At 41.0% G+C, this 15,785-nt stretch overlaps 1 protein-coding gene across 13 annotated transcripts in view; it reads right to left on the bottom strand.

Moving 5' to 3' along the window:
• The window catches only part of LOC310764108 (membrane cofactor protein-like), a 54,409-nt gene that overhangs the window by 12,508 nt on the left and 26,116 nt on the right, over nucleotides 1-15,785 (bottom strand). For all 13 annotated transcript variants that reach the window (XM_083617443.1, XM_083617439.1, XM_083617440.1 and 10 more), the window contains 6 exons: nucleotides 13,187-13,375; nucleotides 7,750-7,846; nucleotides 5,979-6,064; nucleotides 3,352-3,549; nucleotides 963-1,145; nucleotides 813-863 (listed from right to left, as the gene is read on the bottom strand). In XM_083617443.1, coding sequence (XP_083473569.1) covers nucleotides 813-863; nucleotides 963-1,145; nucleotides 3,352-3,549; nucleotides 5,979-6,064; nucleotides 7,750-7,846; nucleotides 13,187-13,375 — 804 coding nt within the window. The remainder of the gene's footprint in view (nucleotides 1-812; nucleotides 864-962; nucleotides 1,146-3,351; nucleotides 3,550-5,978; nucleotides 6,065-7,749; nucleotides 7,847-13,186; nucleotides 13,376-15,785) is intronic.

Below are 15,785 nucleotides of genomic sequence, written 5' to 3'. Positions count from 1 at the left end.
AGCGAGTGGAGCACGTGACCATTACTACCCTCATCACTAGCAGTGGGCGGAAAGAAATGTCTGAACAGGCTGGTGGAGTGAGCAAAGCAAGCAAGCTGCCCAGGAAGTTGCCGCTGCTAGGTCCACATTGCTGCCACTCTGGAGAGAAGGAAACCTGTATTTCAAAACTACAGGCTTTCTTCTCTGGGCTGAGGTGGAGAGGGTGAAGGAGAGAAAATGCTTCTGGCTTTTGACCTTCTGCCCATTGGTGGCAGGCAGCCCAAGCTAGCACAGTGAGTGAGTTGGTCACCCAAGCATGTGGAGTGGGTAGTGAAAGGGGAAAGCCACTTCTCAATACCACGGGCTGGTTGCTGCTTACTGGAGAAACAAGCTCCAAAGAGGTCCACCAGACACCACAATACCTGTGCCTCACTCTACCCGATCTTGACAAGTGGCTGTGACCTGAGAAGTCAGGAAAGCAACAAAGCCCCACTCATACTGCCTCACCAGATGCCACTGCAGAATGTAAGGAGCTGGGAGCATGCGGGAGATAGGTAGTGTCTGAAAGGTAGGCACACGGGGCTGGCGAGCTACACAAATAAGGGCACAGCCCCAGTTAATGTATATTTTTAGTAAACCACTTACAAAGATTTTAATAATTAAATATTGTTCAATTAAAACATAAAATATAAATGCTTTGGAAATTTTTGAACTCCTGATTTGATCATGTAGGATGGCTTACTTCACTTTGCAGCTGAAGAAGTTGACCCATGATAAACAAAAAGCAAAAAACTGAAAATTGAGAGATTGAAGTCCCATTTTTTCTAATTCACCTGTATTAGAAGTTGTATTTCCATGACCTGGAACAACAGTGGTGAAAATACCTGCAAGAAAAGAGAGGAGGCAAAGAAATATGGATGTTCTGCATTAAAGTGCAACACAATACCCCACTTTTCCACCCAAGGAGCCCTTGTGATACTTACCCTTGAGACATTTTGGAGGAGGAGGATGCCATACGTTGTCAGCCCCACATTTACTACTGTCGCTCCCCACCAGAGTGTATCCACGTTCACAAACATACATTATAATATTATTATATTCATATGTAGGTTGAAATGTAGTTGTCAATCCTCCATTCTTAATAGAGGGTCTACGGCAGCTGACAACTGAAAAGAGATGAGCAGCATTTTAAAATATACTTGGTAATTAACCTATGGGTTATTAAATCATGCACAATGGTTTAACTATGGTTTATTTACTGCCAGCAAACCACAGTCTGAAGTTTTTTGCGTTTAAACTCCAGTTTGTTTTAACTGTGGATTGGCATTACATGTGGGTGCAGCACCCTTTTCTTAACCGTGGCTTGTTTGGCCACTCCATCTCAGACGCTCACCAAACTGCAAAGACACAATGGAAGAGAGACTGGAAAACAAAGCAAACTGGAAAAGCAAGCAATGTGAGATAATTCGTACTTTACTTATGACTTGTTAACCAGTGGCTTCTATGCAAACCAGGCCAATGTCTCCACCAAAGAAGCAGCAGGGACTTTATACTTGGAAACCACCAAGAACCACCCAAATTTGGCAAAATGTTTTCTTTTTTAACAGAATCTGCATATTCCAAATTGGAAGTGGACACACAAGAGGATTCCACTTATTGTAGATTTAAACAACTACAGTGGAACCTTGACTTACATACGCCTTGTCTCGTAGACGTTCCAAGTTGCGTCCGAGGCAAACCCGGAAGTACACACCAGATTTGCCGCGATTCGCGTATGCACGGAAGCGGCTTCTGCCACCTGTGTGTGCACAGAAGTGGCTGCTGCCATCTGTGCATGTGCAGAAGTGTGCTACCGCCAAATGCGCATGCGCACAAGACGCTTCTTCTAGCGTACCGTTTCAACCAGTGGACAGACCTCCAGAACGGATTATGCCCGTAAGTAGAGGTTCCACTGTAACTGATTGAATAAAAAGATATAATCTTCATTATATTACATTATTTATTTGACAGGTCTATAAACTGCTTCAAAGACAGAAACTATTAAAGTGATAAAATCAGATTAGACTCAAAAGACTGTCCCTGCAATTATACTATTACAATTCCATAAAATAGTCTGGGTCACACTTCAAGGACGGCTTTCTAGAAATTGCTAAGAACTATTTAAAGCCCTCTATAACTTTGGACCAGGTTACACAGTGCCTCAGATTTGGATGTTAATTGTTTAGTACATTTATAACCTGCCTTCCTTCCATCTGGGCACTGAACTGACCCAGATCTGACCCAAATCTGCTTAGTTTCAGCAATGTGACTACATCACTGATTGGCTCACAGACATCTGCTGAAGTGATTTCACCAAGGCATACTTGACAATTTCTACCGAGTATTATTCTTAAAAAAAGCAACTCCATATGCAAGTCATTTCATATGAAGCTGAAATGCAGCATATAGTGTTATGCCTCTATACTAAGGGGTAACATTATTACGTATTTTAGTGATTACTGATTTCTTCTCAAAGCATTTTTGTTTAGTATAGATAACGCACAAAATGTGGACAGCCAAAAAAAAAAGGAAGAAAACCCTGCAAAGAATAGCAATTACTACTTAATACTCTTCCCTCCATGTATTGCAGGAAATTTATATTATTTTGATTATTCATTGTACTCTGAGCACAAAACCCCATTCTTGCTAAAGGTAGTAATGCTTAAGTCCAAATGAAACTAATGGAATAAATTAGGTAAAGGTAAAGAGAGCCCTGACCATTAGGTCCAGTCGTGACTAACTCTGGGGTTGCGGCGCTCATCTTGCTTTATTGGCCGAGGGAGCCAGCGGTACAGCTTCCAGGTCATGTGGCCAGCATGACTAAGCCGCTTCTGGCAAACCAGAGCAGTGCATGGAAACGCCGTTTACCTTCCCGCCAGAGCAGTACCTATTTATCTACTTGCACTTTGACATGCGTTCAAACTGCTAGGTGGGCAGGAGCAGGGACCGAACAACGGGCGCTCACCCCGTCGCGGGGATTCGAACCACTGACCTTCTGATCGGCAAGCCCTAGACTCTGTGGTTTAACCCACAGCGCCACCCGCGTCCCTCAATGGAATAAATTACTCACAACTAAATCTAAGTTTCTTTGTGACTTAATAGTGGCTATCCTTGACTGGATCAGGCCATAAGCTTCCCTCAAAATGACTCAGGTTAAAACAAGCTACTCATTGAGGGGGCAATGCTATTGCACATCTCATACTGCATCTCAATCCCACTGAAAACCTCAGAGGATGAATAGCAGCAGCAGCTTACAAATATAGTTCATTCTAGCAAGAATTTTATTTACATTAACGTATCACAAGGAAGCTACTTAGCATAAATTTCCATCACCTTTACATTCAGGTGCAGCTGGACGCCACTCTCCATTTATACCATCTGCAGCAGTTGAACACGTAATGGTTGGGCTTCCAATAAGGGAGAAAGTAGGGTTACAGGTATACGTTATTGCTGTGCCATGGTCAAACTCATGGAAACCTCTGCCAGTGTGTTCGCCATTGGCAATGTCAGGAGGGGGGAAACAGGGGATTCCTGGGAAGCAGAAGCAACATTAACAGTTCAGTTAGACTACAATTGCAAGAGCATCCCTATTAGGGGGGATATTTGGACTAAATTTATTTTCACTGAAAAGATGTATCATTTTATAAAGTAATCATTTGATACTTATTATAGGCATATGCATCCGTTTTGGATGACAGCCAAACATTGAAACAGTGGGCTGTTGTGAAGCTATTTCCACCACCTCCAAAGCAAACTGGGTCTTCTGTGAAGCAGGTTGCCCCTAAATATACACAGGGGAAGCTACCAAAGCCCTCATGCCAACTTCAGAGCAGGGACTGCTATAGAAAAAAGAGTTATCAAGAAAGCTGTTGAAGGGGGGGGGGGAGAATAGTACAGCCAAATAAATAAATAAATAAAACCAACCCACAACCAAAAACTCTGTTGCCCCAAGGTTCCTTGATGGAGAAAACTTCCTCCCAGTTTTTATTTTTACAGTGGGCTATATTTTCTTCATGGAAATTTATGGAGACAGTAAAACCAGGGAATAAAAGCTGTCCTCTGAAAACAGTTGAGCGGGAACCCCCGCTCCCCAGGATGGTCCTTGTGGCCCCTTGTGTAGGGATTCCACTATCCTCAGCTTCCTCACTATTACCAGGGGTACAGCCTTTATTTCTCCCCGTGTATGTCATAGAATCATAGAATCATAGAGTTGGAAGAGACCACAAGGGTCATCGAGTCCAACCCCCTGCCAAGCAGGAAAGCACTCCTGACATATGGTTGTCAAGCCTCTGCTTAAAGACCTCCAAAGAAGGAGACTCCACCACACTCCTTGGCAGCAAATTCCACTGTCGAACAGCTCTTACTGTCAGGAAGTTCTTCCTAATGTTTAGGTGGAATCTTCTTTCTTGTAGTTTGGATCCATTGCTCTGTGTCCGCTTCTCTGGAGCAGCAGAAAACAACCTTTCTCCCTCCTCTATGTGACATCCTTTTATATATTTGAACACGGCTATCATATCACCCCTTAACCTCCTCTTCTCCAGGCTAAACATGCCCAGCTCCCTTAGCCGTTCCTCATAAGGCATCGTTTCCAGGCCTTTGACCATTTTGGTTGCCCTCCTCTGGACACGTTCCAGTTTGTCAGTGTCCTTCTTGAACTGTGGTGCCCAGAACTGGACACAGTACTCCAGGTGAGGTCTGACCAGAGCAGAATACAGTGGCACTATTACTTCCCTTGATCTAGATGCTATACTCAATGGAGACAAGGCTGCCTTCACAGCTGAACACAGAGAAATAACAAAGCCTGAACCCCTGAAAACCACTGGAAGTAGGAGGGAATATTCCTACCCGGCAAAGCCACTTGAAAGCTATGTAAAGTTGTCAAGAAGGAACTGTTTCAGCTGAAAAGTTAAATGATGTTTCAGGAGGCTTCCAGTAATCAAGGTACATAATCCGGCCAATTCCTCCTCAATCCACACACATGTGGAATACTAACTCCAGAAGAAGATAGGTCCCCAAAAATGATATGGGGCAACCAGTGAATGACGCAAATTCAGACTCCTCACAGGCCACTGTTAAGTTTTAAACACCCAAGCAAAAAGGTGAGCCCAAGAAAAATAGGTTTAAAAAAATTGACTATGTTAAAGTCTAATAATTCTTTACTTCTTTAATCTGCTTAAAGCAGCCCTGTTCAGGGAAGTTTTTAATATTTAACACTGTATTGTTTTTAATACTTGATTGGGAGCCGCCCAGAGTGGCTGGGGAAACTTAGCCAGATGGGTGGGGTATAAATAATTAAATAATAATAATAATAATAATAATAATAATAATAATAATAATATTTTTATCCCACTTTTCCTCCAGGGATGGTTCTCTACCTCCCTATACAAGATCACCACAGAGAAGAGGATCTTCTGGACGTCCTCAAACTAAGCCCTTTCACCAGTGTGTGGATGTTCTTATATACACTGCTTTATTCCCTCAGATCCTCTCTGAATAATGATAATGAAGCAAAGTTGCTTCCATTACTTCCACTAAAACTTAAATACTAGATTGAGATGGACAAATCCTTTCTGTTTCTAGGAACATTGAAAAGTTGCTTAATGAACAGGCTGTGTAGGGTTCTTGATGAAACATACCCATTTGCAAGGAATGGCAGAGGTTCCCTGCTCCAATATCTTATGCATCTAACTCCTCTCTCCTCTAATACCAATTTCATGAATTCCCAGTAACATGTGATTTTGTCAACTAACATTTGTTATTTCATTGCACAAATTTCCTGCTCTGGGGAAAGCTACAAATACAGCCATCTGGTTGGAAACAACAATTATGGTGAGCATCTGGAACAAGATCAGAAAGTATCCTGAGTTTACATATTGGTTGAGGACACTTGCAATAAATAGAGCCACACTATAACACATTGAGATTAACCTTAATAAGCTAGAATTAACAAATCATCTTACGTTGGCAAAGTGGAAGATCTCTATTCCAAACAACTTTGCTGTCTATAAGGGAACATCGAAGAGTCTTTTGACCTATTATTCTGTACCTAAAGGGAAAGAGAAACCTTATATTTTAGTGCAAAGGGTGTAGGTGTGCAGATAGAGGATATATCTTAGCCAGTACATATACCTTATTTAGACTATACTCTCCCCTACAGTGTCACAATTTTGCTAGTTGACACAAAAAGAAAATAATGGAACCAACCACCACCAGTACAAAAGCAGAAAGAAACAACACAGCAGTATGAATATTAACAGCAGTAGTATTAAAATCTGTTCAAGTAATAAGTTCAAGTAAAAAGTCTCTGTTGTTGCTGAAATGTTACAAAAATATGGTCAGGAGAAGTTTCCTGAAGAGAGGATTCCATAGATGGGGTACTGCAACTGAAAAGTCTTGTCTCTGGTTGCTGTCAGTCTAAGTTGAAACAACCTAGCAATTCACTTCACTTTACAATACAGAACTATTTCTTTTTTTAAAAAGAGTGCCCAGATAAAGTCATACCAACATAAAAACCTTGATAGCTTGGATGATAGGCTGTAGTGCTTTCATAAGAGAGCCTGGGCTTTCTAATTTCATTATAGTGCACTTCCTCAGGTCAATATGGACTACTTGAAATGCAATTCAGGTATCTAATGAGGGTTTTGCACTGCGCTATGATGGGGAGTGGAATGTTACCTTAAAAACAAAGGGGAGCAGTAAAGGCAGGAATTCATTATCTTTTAAACATGTAGTATTTCATTAAAGCTATGCGAGTCCCCACCTTTGATTACCATTAAAAAAAAATCACATTACCAACACAACTATCTATAAAACCCATCATTATTTTACCATATTGCAAGCGGCAGGACTGTGACTGCAAAAGTGTGGGTTAAACAAGCCTTGCAACATATTCTTATATCTATTTTGCTATTTTGCTGGAGAAAGGGAGAAGTTAGAGTAATACATGACAACCCTGAAGTGTAGTCTAATAAATAGTAATAATAATAATAATAATAATAATAATAATAATAATAATAATAATAATTATAGTCTAATGGTAATGGTGCTATTTTGGCATATTGTTTTTCTGTGAAGTGAGCTGTGAAGTGGCTTGTAGCAGCAGTGCAATCACTTAAGGGCTGCAAGGAGCAAATGGAAACAGGGAAAGAATTGAGGATTTCAGTAGTGATTGGAAAGACATTCAGATGCCGTCCAACTATAGAAAGACAGCGGTTCTGCCAAATGAGCATTATGGGCAGCCCTGTTTAACCGGGGTTACGTTCCAAAGCACTGTGCATGCTGGTTAAATCATGTTTAATTAAAACCCATTGGAAAAAACCTGCAAACACCCTGCTCCACCCCATGATGTTTCAGTGACATCTTTATGATGTTTTTGCAGGTCACTTCCAGGTTCGGCGCAATGTGCATATACACAGTTGCTCCCATATTGAATGTGCATAAACAGAGGGCTGCCTGGAAACAAAATGAAAAATCTGAATACAAATTGCCACTGCTTAGGTAGTAAAATCAACCAGAAACAGTAGATCTGTTCCCTCTTTATTAATTTATTTGGAGCATTTACTTCCTTCCATACCCTCTCTGTGGACACCCATGATTATAATTATAAGATAGAGCTGATTTTTAGGAGTACAGTAATGCTTAATATGGTAGCAATTAATATGTGTCTGTCACCAACCCCTCCCAGGAGTTTTAAACAAAGCAAGGTGTTACAAACGTTGACTTAAAACTCACCCCTCATTACAGCCTAGAGTTATTTCATCACCTAGTCGCAAGTCTGTTGCTTTTATTATTCTGCCATTCTCAAGAGTTATAGCAGGACATAGCCTTCCTAAAAGAAAAATCAGAACAAGCATTAGCACATGCAACCTTGATTCATTCATTATTATTTTTTAAAGGGTATCCTATAGACAGATTAGGGACAGATGGGGCTCCTCAACCTTGGAAGGTAGCCCAAGTAGGAGAAGGAAAGCTCTGATCCTAAACCTCCGCTGCATTGCAGGAAATCTTCAGGAGAAGAAAAGGCTAAGGAGTAAACCCTATATGGAGCAGAGTCCCTAAGACGGTTGGATGGCGCCTTGTAAGCCTCCTGCAGCCAAGCTGGTGCCAAACAAATTGCTCCGCTTTCCTTTGGACCACATTAATGAGGCCAAAAGTGGGCCAATAGAAATAATAATAGTCAAAAAAATAAATAGAGGAAAAAGTCTGGCCTACACATAGAGAATTGTTAGAGGAGAAAGAAGGAAAATTGAAACTTAAAGATTTTGATGAAATAAGAGAACATGTTCAAGATTGGTTGCAATATCAAAAATTAAATGAGATATTTAAAGAAGATAACAAGAAAGGTTTTTGTTATACAGTATCTAGATTCCAGAAAGAAATTGAAGATGAAAATTTTAAACTATTAAAAAAAGATGCATAGTATTTTATTAGAATGGGAGACCAAAGATTAGGAGGTGAAATTCACAATGATTAAGTGGGCACAAGATACAATTAGAGGACTGGGAGAAATTATGGAGAGTAAATTTGAAATTTATTGACTGTATATTAATAAAAGAGAATTATATGAAAATGATTTACTGTTGGTATATTACTCCAATGAAAATGGCAAAAATGTATAGATCAAGCTCCAATACGTGTTGGAAGTGTAAAGAGAAGGAAGGCCCATTTTATCATTTATGGTGGAACTGTAAAATAGTTAAAAATTATTGGGAAATGATATATAATGAAATGAAAAAAAATGTTTAAAGTAACTTTTGTTAAAATCCCAGAAGCCTTTTTGCTAGGAATTTTAGGTCAAGATTTGCCAAAGGGGAAACATAGACTTTTTATGTATGCTACAACTGCGGCAAGGATGTTATTGGCACAAAGATGGAAAAGCGATAAAATACCAACGAAAGAAGAATGGCAAGAAAGATTTACAGAATATGCCGAAATTGGAAAACTGACAGACTAAGAAATAAGGACAAAGAATCCTTTAAAGAAGATTGGGAACCATTTTCGGTTTATCTACTGAAACAATGCAAAGAATTGGACTCATTAGCAGGTTTTGAGTAAACATTTACAAATAACAAAATTTATATAAATTATAAGATTAAATATAAAAAATGAATGAAAAGGAAATAAGCAGGATTTGATATTGAAAATAAACTAGAAAAAGGAGGTTGAGGGAAGTCAGGGGGAGGGGAGGGATAATTTGGGATTGGTGAATTATGATATATGTTATAATGTAATTTGGGGGGGGTGTGGAAAATTTAGTTAAATTTTTTTACAAAAAAAGAGACCAAAAGTCTTCTGGTCTGAGCTCCCCAGCACATCCTTACACACCACCCAAGCTTGCATCCCTAGGAGGTCATTTGGGTGCTGCTCACATGTCTTGAGACAGATGGATGCCAACAACACTACAGGAACCATGGTCATTTCCATGGTTCCATGGTTAGAGCATGCATGCTTTTTGTGTGTGTGTAGAGAGGTTATACAACATTGTGTCAAAAAACTGTTATACCACAATCTTCAGTGCACTTTCCTGTCACACGCTTTACGGCAAGAAGCCTATTTTTTAAAAGCAGCAGGTTTGCTGCACAAAGGCACCAAATACACTGTGCTGGCTGAATTTGTGGGTATTAGATTGGATCCCACCTGCAAAATAGAGACAGTCAGGAAACGCTCTTGAAAACACTATCTTCTCTAACAGGTATCCAGTTTTATTGGTTTTTCATAATAAGGTCATCCGTTGGCTGCATCTGGCCTTTAGGGTTGTTTCTTTTCTCCGTCATTTATAAGCAGCTGAAAGATCATTTCTTCCCTTATTGTACGCTTATCCTTTTGTCACCGCTGGCAAATAGATGTTCTAAGTTTTGTTAGTGCTGACACTGTCTAGTATCAAAAAAGAAGACACCTGAGATAATTAAAAATTCTCTTTTGTTGACTACAAAGTTGTAATACTGCTTCCATACCCTTGTGTTTATCTCAAATGGTTAAAACTAAGGCATTTTGTTCAAATAAATTTAACAGTTATACTTTAATTAATTAATTAAATTGATCTACCAGCCTTCATATGAATATGACAGGGCAGTTAAGTACAGTACTTTTAAGTACAGTAGTTTTGTGTGCCTACTAGGCTATTGTGCACTTATATTCTTAAAATAATGAAGTCAGATCCAATAAGAAAATATTGTGCATATTTTCCAGTCAGTCCACCTCATGCCTAGAATGTCAGCCCCCCCCCCCCAATTCCTTCAGCTTTTCAGAAATTTTACATCTCCAGCCATGGTGGGGGGAAAATCAGGCTGGGGCAGCATCTAGTCATTATTTTAGGTTGAGGACCTCCAAAATGCTAAATACACAAGATCCTTCCCACCTGCTTCAGGAAAACAGCTGTCACAGCTGACACCTCTCACCATCATGATATCGTAAGAATCACAGAATTGTAGAGTTGGAAGGGTCACCTAGCTGAACCTCCTGCAATGCAGGAATCTCAGCTAAAGCATCCAGCTAAAGAAGCTAGTTCAACCTTCAGGTCCAGTTTAAATGTCTTAGGAAAGAGGTTGCTATAGCAGCTGCCTAATACAATTTCTATTCACTATTAATTTACAGCTAATTATTGTCCAAGGCAGCTTACTATATATTTAATATAAAAATACAATAAAACAGAGAAGACTCACTAGGACAGGGCCAAGAGCTATATAGGGTTAACCCCCATTCTCAGATGTTCTGACAACCACTCTGCTGCTGAATCTCCTGGCCTGGAAATGGGTGCTAAAGCAGCCAGATACAAGTCCTTCATAGGCCAGGAATTCCCACAAGTCTGGCGTTGCTGCCGATGTCTCTCACAGCTTTGGGCTGTGAAATTGAGGTGAACCAACTATTAACTACTGGTTAATTTTTTGCTTTAATGAGGAAAACTCTGGTACTTGGAGAAATTAAATAGGAAAAAATGTATTATTTTACAGAACAAAATAAAACAAAGGATGTGTAAGGCGATAGAAATCTTTCAAGAAACAGACTATTTATATTTATATTAAATTTAGTGGATGTTATAGGCTTCCATACAAGGTGGCAAACACACAGCTTCTTTTCAGTTATTTCACTTCAGTTCCTTAAACTTAATTGTATAGATGTTACAGGCTTAGGTCTTAATACTTGGGTTCTTTGACAAGGTTTCCTAACCTTTTATAAATCACATTCCTGAGGCTTCTGACTGAATGGAGACCCAAGTAGAGTGTTCCCTAAAAACTCTTTCTCCTGTCCCCTATTCAATTTCCCAGTTTTTCTTGTTTTCTTTTTTCCCTGGATTTGATATCCCGCCTTTCACTCCCTTTAAGGAGTCTCAAAGCGGCTAACATTCTCCTTTCCCTTCCTCTCCCACAACAAACACTCTGTGAGGTGAGTGAGGCTGAGACTTCAGAGATGTGTGACTAGCCTAAGGTCACCCAGCAGCTGCATGTGGAGGAGCGGAGACGCGAACTCCTGCATACTCCTAAAAATGGCACTAATCACTATCTTTCAAACTAAGCTCAGAGACTTCCTTCTCTGGCTAAAGATATGATCATCAGAACAGATCCATCTCACACAGCTCTGGAGTTATGCTCCTATGTCAACTCTCAACTGCCTTTCCTTTTCCCTCCCAAAGTACTGACTCCCCCTCCCTCAGGCAAGCTGCACCTGCAGCCAATCAGAGAGAGTCTCCAGTCCAGCACCCTACAAGCTACACCACCCTGGTGGAATTTCGCAGCACTGCATCACCACACTGGTCTTTCTGAGCTTTACGTCACAGTTGTATACTATAAATACATGACACAGCCTCCTCAAAAATCCAATTAAGGTGTGTTAGGTGGGCAAGACAGGGACTTAAGATCAGACAGAGAAGGAAATGAGCAACAAATATGAGGTACTGGAGAGTGAGAGGTTGTTCAGAACATAACAAGGAGCAATAAATTCCTACTGGTTAAATTGTATGTTAATTGAGTAACCTTATAAATTTGAACAGAATTAGTCACATGAACAAAGCTTTGGAAAATAAGATGTTATAGCTAGTAAAAGTTATTTAATATGGCTTAACAATCAGAACAGTATATCAAACATGTTGACATCTCAAGGCCAGTTTTAAGCCTTTTTTGGGTCAATCTCATCTTTTATATATTTGGATTGCTTGAAGCAGAACCCTCATCTATGTGTAATCATTGTTAAATTTAAAAGGGAATATTTCAGAGATATGCAAGAAAAATGCATTTGAATGCAGAATGTGGCAGTGAATAGAGAACAGGAGCCTACCATTACATCTAATTCTAGAACTAGGAAGGACACATCATGCTTAACGTAACACAGGTTCAGTTTAAACACAAGGAAATACTTTTCTGTGTATGGAACTTTGGAATCAAAATAAATAATGGCCAACAGTGCAAAGGACTAGAAAGAAACAGCATTAGAAAGAACAAATAGGACCAGCTACAACAAAATGCTGTGATATTCCATCACCTTCCAAGAGAAGGTTGGTAGACAGCCAGTCAGGCCCTTTCTCCACCAAACAAATTCATCCTCTCCATTCAGTTCCCGCCCCCGGCTGTTAGCCAACCACCTGATAACCACCTTATCAGCTACTTTAAAATGAGGCTGCATTTTAAATTGCATTTTAACCTGTATTTTAAATTGGTTTTTTTCTTTTTCTCTCCCCCCCCTCTTTTTCCCCTATTATGTTTTTACTGTGAATTGATTGGTGCTAGCTGCTCTGAGCTCGGCTCTGGCTGGGGAGGGCAGGGTATAAATAAAATTTATTATTATTATTATTATTATTATTATTATTATTATTATTATAGTTCATGTTCCATCTTCATCAGGCTATTTTTGCCTATTTGGTTTCTTAAAAGTTGTTATTTGGTACTTCTGCAAACTTTGGGGTTCCTCCCAGGATGCTATTTCTCTGTTCTTGTTTCTTAGAAGCACCGCTGTGACTACAGTCCCAAGGGCATCCACCACCTAAGTCCACCACTGGGAGGAGTAATACTTAGAATATTCTAGTTTCCCAATTTAAGCCCTCAACATACTACAATAGAAAACCCTTCTGTATTATTCCCTAACTTTTTGAAGTGTCTGGATCTCCTCTAATCCACTGCTCTGATCTAAGGTGGCTGTTCGATAGTTTTACATATTCTGCAAAGTAAGTGAAACTCACCTTGACAAAACTTTGGATTTTCTGTTGACCATCTTGAAGTGGCAAGACACGTAAGAGAAAGAGTCACTCCAGGAATAGGCTCATAACCTGGAATGCAACGGTACTGCAAAACAGTCCCATCAGGATAACTGTCTTTTGGAACACCACTCCTTAGGCTAGCATTAGGTACATTTGGATGGGTGCAATCACCTGGAAATAAAAATTGATAGGAAGCTTAGAAGCTATGGGAGCGAAGTGAAGGTTCATTGTAGCACTGAACACTGGATGATTCATAAAGAAATGTCTACGAGATTTTCCTCTAATGGGATCTAATGAGAGCCATGTCCTAATAGATTCCTGGATTTCATTTACAGAGCATTGTTGGAACAAGACTGGCAACAGAAAGACTTACAGAGCAATCATAACCATAGCTACCTGGAAGTAAGTCCTACTGACTTCAGTGGGGCTTGCTTGAAGGTAAGTGAGGATAGGACTGCAGCCTTACTGTACTGGGCCAAAATCCTGAAAGATGAAGGGGACTATCCACTGAAGCATGTTTAATATCCCATTGCACACACTGCTTGTGAGTCTAGTGTCAGGTTGCCAAAGAATTACATGCTTTTCAAAAAGGCAGTAGCTAGCTGAAATGCTTTAAGAAAGAAAGAAACGTATTTCATCATACATTAAGAACTATTTTCTTCACAACAAATTTACTAGAGCTGTAAGCAATTAACTATTGCAGCATTGGGGTTTTTTTAAGGATCTTGAGTAGATGAAAACATTAATTAATTTTGCAAATTCTTACATCTATGTTTTCTTCTTCCAATCCTGTGATGCAATCATGACAAATCCCCAACAAAATCCTAGTTCATTTGAAACCTTGCCTGTGACCTTTTGGCTGACCCTAAAATACATATATTATTGCCAAAGTATGGTCTTCAGCTTTTCAAGAATTAATACACAATCCTCTTATTGGAAGTGAGGCGATGTACAAAAAACATATTTACCCTCAGCGCTTCATACTTGGCTATTCCTGCTTAGGAAGTTTTGGAAGCAACAAGATAATGACACCCTTAAATTTTAGTGACATATAATGCACCAAATAAATTTACATGTTTTCTAGTAACTGCAAATGCCATTTGGAATGTTAGGTAGCTGTCTCACAACTACTTCAAGTCCATGCAATAAAAATTGTATTCAAAGAGACAGCAAAAGGAAACAAACACATAGTATTCAAATGCCAGGCCTGTCCAGCACATGTCCAATGTGCTTATAGAGCATGTTGCAGTGTTCAAATCAAGGTATGTTGTGAATACCATGGATGCTCATTTATGACACAAGCTCTTGCATCAGGTAGGCAGGCTGTCGCTTTTTTAAGAGCCCTCCCCTGCATGCAGTGATCTTATGTGGCTCTGTGTCTAGCACTGCCTGGCTGCCTATCTTAGTACTGACATCATTAGTCAAGGAGGCTCCCTGTTATTTGCTTTTGACACTTGAAAATAGTACAAGACAAAGGAAGAAGAAAGCAAAAAGGACCCACAGCAAGGTCAGGGAAGCTCTGGGCTTGTCCAGAATTGCAACACATTATTCATATGCCCCAGCAGCATGTCAAGAGTAAGGCATCCAGTATAGTTAAAGGTCTTATGAAGTAAGGCCTGGAAAAAAGAAAGATTTAAGGGGAGACGTGGCGGCTGTTTCCAAATATCTGAAGTGCTGTCACAGCAGAAGGCGGAGCAGAATAAGAACAAACACGTGGGTAAGAGAGCAAACTTCAGGTAAACATAGACAGGCTCCTAGTTCCCTCCTGCCCTCCTTGCTCCCTCCTTGCTTCGCCCTCGGACATGATCCATCTCTGGAGGGAGGCGGGCCGCCTCCCATTTGACAGAAGAACCGACGGGCATCCCGAAGCCCCCCCCCCTCACCTTGAACTCTGGACAGCGAGGAAAACAGCAGCAGCAGCGGCAGCGCTAATGGAAACCGCCCCCCGCGAGGGAAGCCAGGAAGAGGCGCCATCGTACAAGAGAGAGAGCCCGGAGTCAGAGGAAGAGAAAGCGCCGCCGCAGCTCCCTCCGCAGCTGAAAAGCAAAGCGACGGAGCGGGCCCAGGAAACCACTCGACGGAAAGGGAGAGGCGGCGGCGCGCTTTTCCGGCCAAGGGGCGTGAGCAGCGGCCTCGCCTCAGAGGCTCCGCTGAGAGGAAGGCGGAGAGGGAGGAGCCACACGAGGAACCGCCTCCGCCGTTTTCGGTTCCCGGTATTAGCTAACGCCCCAAGGCGCGCGTGCTGGTTGGAGGTTGCGGGCAAGAGCGCGCTCGGGATTGGCGGGTGGAAAATGTGAGCGAAACTATAACTGAGGGGAAACTAACTTTCGGATAACAGCCGCGTGATGAGTCTGCTCTCTGACCCCTGAGGGGAAGAGATAACGGGCTCCGCGCATGGCAGCCCAAGCTGGGGCGTGTCCAGCTGCTCCTGGTGTTGGGACTGGGGGACCTCGAGGGACCCGAATTCATTCCCACATAAACTGTAATTCTCAGAGTGGTTTAACAATCAATCCCACTTCCCAAGAAACCCTGGAAATTAGCACTAGGAGGGGAATAAGAGCCCCCTAACTCTCAACGCCCT

Source organism: Podarcis filfolensis (assembly GCF_964270895.1).
Source record: "Podarcis filfolensis genome assembly, chromosome: 6".
NCBI classification, from domain to species: Eukaryota; Metazoa; Chordata; class Lepidosauria; order Squamata; family Lacertidae; genus Podarcis; species Podarcis filfolensis.
This window is presented reverse-complemented; position numbering and strand designations above follow the sequence as displayed.